Source organism: Nematolebias whitei, chromosome 21 (genome assembly GCF_014905685.2).
Source record: "Nematolebias whitei isolate Nwh7 chromosome 21, NemWhi1, whole genome shotgun sequence".
Classification (NCBI taxonomy): Eukaryota; Metazoa; Chordata; class Actinopteri; order Cyprinodontiformes; family Rivulidae; genus Nematolebias; species Nematolebias whitei.
In genome coordinates this window covers 34,353,155-34,358,738 of record NC_056518.1, presented here as the reverse complement: position 1 = coordinate 34,358,738, position 5,584 = coordinate 34,353,155, and the positions used below count along the sequence as shown (strand labels likewise).

Sequence of the window (5,584 nt, the reverse complement as noted above, 5' to 3'; positions counted from 1 at the left end):
CAGACAGATGCAGACAGCTGCAGACAGATGCAGACAGCTGCAGACAGCTGCAGACAGATGCAGACAGATGCAGACAGATGCAGACAGATGCAGACAGATGCAGACAGATGCAGACAGATGCAGACAGCTGCAGACAGATGCAGACAGATGCAGACAGCTGCAGACAGATGCAGACAGATGCAGACAGATGCAGACAGCTGCAGACAGCTGCAGACAGCTGCAGACGGATACGCAGACGGATGCAGACGGATGCACACGGATGCAGACGAATGCAGACAGCTGCAGACAGATGCAGACAGCTGCAGACAGATGCAGACAGCTGCAGACAGACAGCTGCAGACAGACAGCTGCAGACAGATGCAGACAGCTGCAGACAGACAGTTGCAGACAGATACAGACAGCTGCAGACAGCTGCAGACAGTAAGACTGATTATTACACGGAGCATTTGAACATTTGTCTCAGAACAGAGCAGGGAACATTATGGAGCCTGGTTTGTGCAAACAGCACACGTTCCATTGACGGGAGTTTTTCTCACGTTGGTTGAATTGTTACTTTCATCTGCTGTAGATAAATCGTCTGTTTGTAAAATGTCTTGGCATCAAATTTGAATTTTGTGTTCACTCAGGATTCTGGTGTTCTGAGTCACGTTCCTCCAGGGCGTTTCTACTTTACTTATTTTTTTAATTACAGCTTTAAACTGCAGCAGGACGTAAAGTTTCCAGTCAACAGCCCCACGTGGCTAATTAACATGCTCGTACACACCCTGCATCACTGCACCCACACCAGTTCAACCTATATTTTGTCACGAGCTGTTTGTACTGGTGTTAATGGGCTTGTTATAATAGAAGACACTTCAGCTGAACTGGACAAGCTGTTTGCAGACCTGCAGTTAGAGGCAGCAGGGAAGCCATGCTTCCATCTCTCCACCACAGCTGCTGCTTCATCCTCCTCCTGTCTTCATGCTGACACGCTGCTCTCAGCTTCAAGTTAACTGTTAGTCTGCCACATTAGCTCTTTTTGTTTTTGTTTTTAGCTCTGTTAGAGAAACCTGCCTCCTCTGGGTCTCCTGTTACCTCTCCTAGGATGGACACCCACCTGGTGCCCAACAGCCCACTGTTTCCTCCCAGCTGCCCCGACACGCCGCCTGCCCAGGAAGACAGCTGGAGACAGACGGCTCCTCGTCGGGCTGCCTCTAACATCAAGAATCTGCCTACAGGTGTGCTGCCCTTAATTATAGACGCTGCCGATACACAAGCATCAGAGCACCCTTACTACTAAACGTTTAGCAGCTTTAAGGTTTTTTGTTTTTATCTGGGCACCAGTTTTACTTCATGAAAATGTGATCATTGTTTCCTTCAGCTTAGATTATTCCAAAGTTATGTTGAAATTGTTTGTGTGTTATCCATTAAATGTTGGCGTGCAGCGTGGTGTTTACATTGCATTCTGCCTCCACAGACGTCAGAAGGTCTCCTGAACTGGTCGGTAAAGATTTCTCCTCCCATGATGGTCTGGGTTGGAGCAGAGATGAACCAGAGCTGCCAGTGGGTTCACAGGTCCAGGCTGGGAGCTCTGACAGAGACAACTTCTCAGATGAGCTTAACAGCAAATTCCGCTCTCAGTGCCTTCACTCATCCTCATCATCTTCATCTTCATCGTATGAGATGGCCCAGGGACCAAGCTCTCCACTGATGACCATCAGAATACAACCTAAAAGCCCTCTTCTGTCCCGCTCTCCCTCCACGAACAACCCTTTTCCTAATTCTCAGCTTTTGGATGGTGAGTCCGGCAGCAGCATGACCTTACCTAAAGCACGGACTCCGCTCATCCCCAGAGACAGCATCCAGCTCGTCAAGAAGCACTTCAGCCAGCCGCAACCCAGCCTGGACCGACTCCACCACCTCAACGTCAACATAGACATCACCACGCCGTCCTCCACTTCCTCCACGCTGAAGAGCACAAGCACAACCACTTCACCTTTCTCCCAGCTCATCGAAGAGACGGACATCGATGATGGGCTCCTGGACTCTATGGATGGAATAGAAGAGGGGCCACAGTCCGGCGAGCTGGCTCAGGATGGGGTCTCCTTTGTAGGGCTTGCAGAAGAGGTGGAACAGTTGGATCCAGAAGCTCTCAAGCCTCCGACTCCTCCTTTGCATCGCTTCCCTTCATGGGTATCCGAGACACACAATTCCTGTTCTTTCTGTTGATCAATAAAATTCAGTTTTAATACGTTATTTTAAATTCTGTACAAACAGTGAGTAGTTTTTAGAGTTTAGCTGTTTGTTGTTTGAATTCTGATTCAGCATTCACATTATTTATTTTTACATCTACAAACTTCTGCATAATTTATGACACATGAGCCATTCTTACGGTGGGGCTTAAAGTTTGAGAACTCTTTATAATTTTCTATATTTCTGCATCAATTTGACCCAAAACATCATCAGATTTTCACACACGTCCTAAAAGTAGAACAAGAGAACCCAGTTAAACAAATGACACAACAATATTATACTTACTCATTTATTTATTGAGGAAAATGATCCAATATGATCAATACTACATATTTATTATTATATTTATTTCATACATCTGGGGCTGTGGTAGCTCGGTGGTCAGTGCTGTGGTCCTCCAGTCCTGAGGTTGCAGGTTCGAGTCCAGGTTGCATCCGGCATCAAACAGTTTCCAGATCTTTCATGCGAGTTGGCTTGCTGTGGCGACCCTGACGAGGGAGCAGCCGAAAGCAACTGTTTATTTATTGACGAACATGTTGTATTCAGCTGCACATGAGGGCGGCCGCGGGCCTTCACTCATCCTTTACATTCTTCCAGACTCTGTTTAGGCTTTGAAATGTAATAAACTCTGTTCCACCCTCTAACCGCTCAGGAGAACGTGTGTCTGAATCACATGTTCTCCATTGACAACGTTTAACCGTTTTGTCTGATGATTTTTCATGAAATCCCTCTGACCACAAAACAACTGTAATGCAAAACGCCGACAGTGTTGTCGGAGGAAAAGGGGGCGGAGCTCCTGCAAGTAAGGGCCGTTTCACTTGGGGACAGATTGTGATGGCTGATTGATCAGTTGCTGGCGAGCCTGCTGGATTGATTGGCAAGTGGCATCATGTTATTTGGACACAGGCTCCGCCCCTGTTGAACAATGGGCAGGTTCTCTTCACAAAGATGGCCTCCTTTACTCCTCTCTCAAACCATCGTTCCTCTTTATCAAGGATGTGAACATCTTCATCCCTGAAAGAGTGACCTCTGACCTGGAGATGAGTGTAGACCTCAGAGTCCTGGTCTGGTGATGTTGATCTTCTGTGCTGGTCCATCCTTTTGGCCAGTGGCTGTTTAGCTTCCCAGAAACAAAACAAAAAGATTTCTTCACTCCTCAGACTGAAGAAGACTTTTTGGCTAAAAGACCATCCATCCATCCATTTTCTTCCACTTATCCGGGGTCGGGGTGGGGTAGCAGCCTAAGTAGGGAGGCCCAGACTTCCCTCTCCCCAGCCACTTGGTCCAGCTCCTCCGGGGGAATCCCAAGGCGTTCCTAGGCCAGCTAAGAAATAAAGTCCTCCCTCCCCTGGGTCTCCTCCTGGTGGGACGTGTCTGGAGCACCTCACCAGGGAGGCGTCCAGGAGGCATCCTAACCATAGATGAGGGTAGGAACGTAGATCGATGAGTAAATTGAGAACTTCGCCTTTTGACTGAGCTCTCTCTTCACCACGACAGACCGGTACAGCGCCCGCTTCACTGCAGATGCTGCACCTATCCACCTATCAATCTCTCACTCCATTTTTCCCTCATTCGTGGCTAATAGACCAAACGTTTAAACAAAAGAGAATCTGTCCAGAGGACCTGATTCAACCTTGACTTTAGCATATCTTCTTTATTTTTGTCTTCTTCTGCTGATTTTATTTTTGTAGTTTTTCTGTATCATGCTGCCATTTTTAGCTTAAAGTTAGCCTTCTGCTACTTTTATCTTTTATCTTAGCTTTTGCTACCTTTACCTAGGCTTTTGTCTCTTAGCTTTAAGACAGCTTTTTGTTACTTGTAGCTTCTAGCTAGCTGTTTGATACCATGTGATAGAGGATGACACGGGAGTGGATTTTCACTCCTGTCCTGGTCCCACAGAAAAAAAATTCTATCCTGTCCCAATCCTGGTAACATGACTCCTGCTTCCCATCCTGCTCCCATTCAGAATGACTCCCACTCCTGTACCACTCCTGTTTTGTTTTTTTCTTCTTGCATTTAGTCTTTAGGAAATACACTGAATTTGATTTAATCTTCTACCAATTCCTTTTTATATTACTTTGTGTTTAACACGCTACAAACTGGAGAATTGCAAGTCTGGTATTCCAGAGTGAAAGCTTATTGAAAGAAAACTACAAAATAGCAGTGTCTGTCCAAAGTTTATTTTATTAAACTTTATTTTTTTGTCCTACTTGTTGGTTCCCGCTCCTGTCTGGTTCTGTTAACTTTTCATCCTGTCCCATCCCAACCCTGTGAGTTATATTAAAGTTGACTCCTGTCCTGCTGGAATCCTGCCGGAATCCCGTGACCCGCAGGACTCCTGAAAAAATGTCATCCTCTACTAGCCTTTTGCTTCTTTTAGCTTTTAGTTAGTCATTACTTTAGGTTTAGTTAGCCTTTTGCTGCTTTTAACTTATCTTTAGCTTCTTTTCATAAGTCTTATGCTTCTTTCACCTAACCTTTTGCTACATTTAGCTTTTAGCTAGCATTTTTCTACCTTTTGCTTGTAGCTACAAGTTTCCTTCTTTTAGCTTTTAGCTACTGTTTTGCTCTTTTAGCTTTAACAACTCAGTTTGAGCTTTTTCAGTATATTTCACCATGTAGCACTCGGCATTCACACTTAGTGTGAGCAAAAAATGCAGTACGTCTAGTTTTCTAAAGTGTTTGTCATCTCTGTTTATTCTTACATTAAAGTGGTTCCGGACATCAGCTGAAATTTTTCTGTGTTGCTTTGCAGGAGAGTCGGATCTACGCTGTAGCTAAGTCAGGGATGAGAGTGTCTGAGGCGGGCCCTGCAGATAGGGGCCCCGGACGAGGTGAGAGTGAAGAATCATCCCCTCATTCATCACCACATGGTTCTCATAGCAGTAATTAAACGCACACAGCTTGTTGTTCTCTGTTTTACGCTTGTGTGTGTGCTCAGTCGTCTGTGTGCACGTGTGAGTTGTTGATGTGTGGGGGAACTGAGTCCTTGAACTGATGCTCGAGCTGCTGCAGGGAACAAGGTGGGCAGGGTGGCCTGTTTGGATCTGTCATTGCTCCTTTTGATGTCACTTCCTCTGGCCCGAGGCTCCACACACCTGTGCAGGTGTGTCTCTCATTTTAGGAGACTTTCTTACCAACCTCCTTTTTAAGAGCCGTTAGAAAACTGAAGGGAGGAAGAAGTAGAAAGAGTGTCTGCTTTGTCATCAGCTGAGATGAAAGAAGACGTCTGGGTGTACAGCCTGCTGTGTTCTTCAGTCACAGATGAAGCGTTAAATCAGTTTGCAGACACAGACCTGACATAGATCTGACACAGGTCTGACACAGACCTGACATAAATCTGACACAGGTC

The 5,584-nt window shown here is 45.9% G+C and overlaps 1 protein-coding gene across 1 annotated transcript in view; it reads left to right on the top strand.

The window, feature by feature from the left end:
* plekhh1 (pleckstrin homology domain containing, family H (with MyTH4 domain) member 1) overlaps positions 1-5,584 on the top strand; it is a 51,454-nt gene that overhangs the window by 16,353 nt on the left and 29,517 nt on the right. Inside the window, exons 7-9 of the mRNA XM_037695217.1 lie at positions 1,035-1,217; positions 1,457-2,172; positions 4,988-5,066. Of these exons, the coding sequence (XP_037551145.1) occupies positions 1,035-1,217; positions 1,457-2,172; positions 4,988-5,066 (978 nt within the window). The remainder of the gene's footprint in view (positions 1-1,034; positions 1,218-1,456; positions 2,173-4,987; positions 5,067-5,584) is intronic.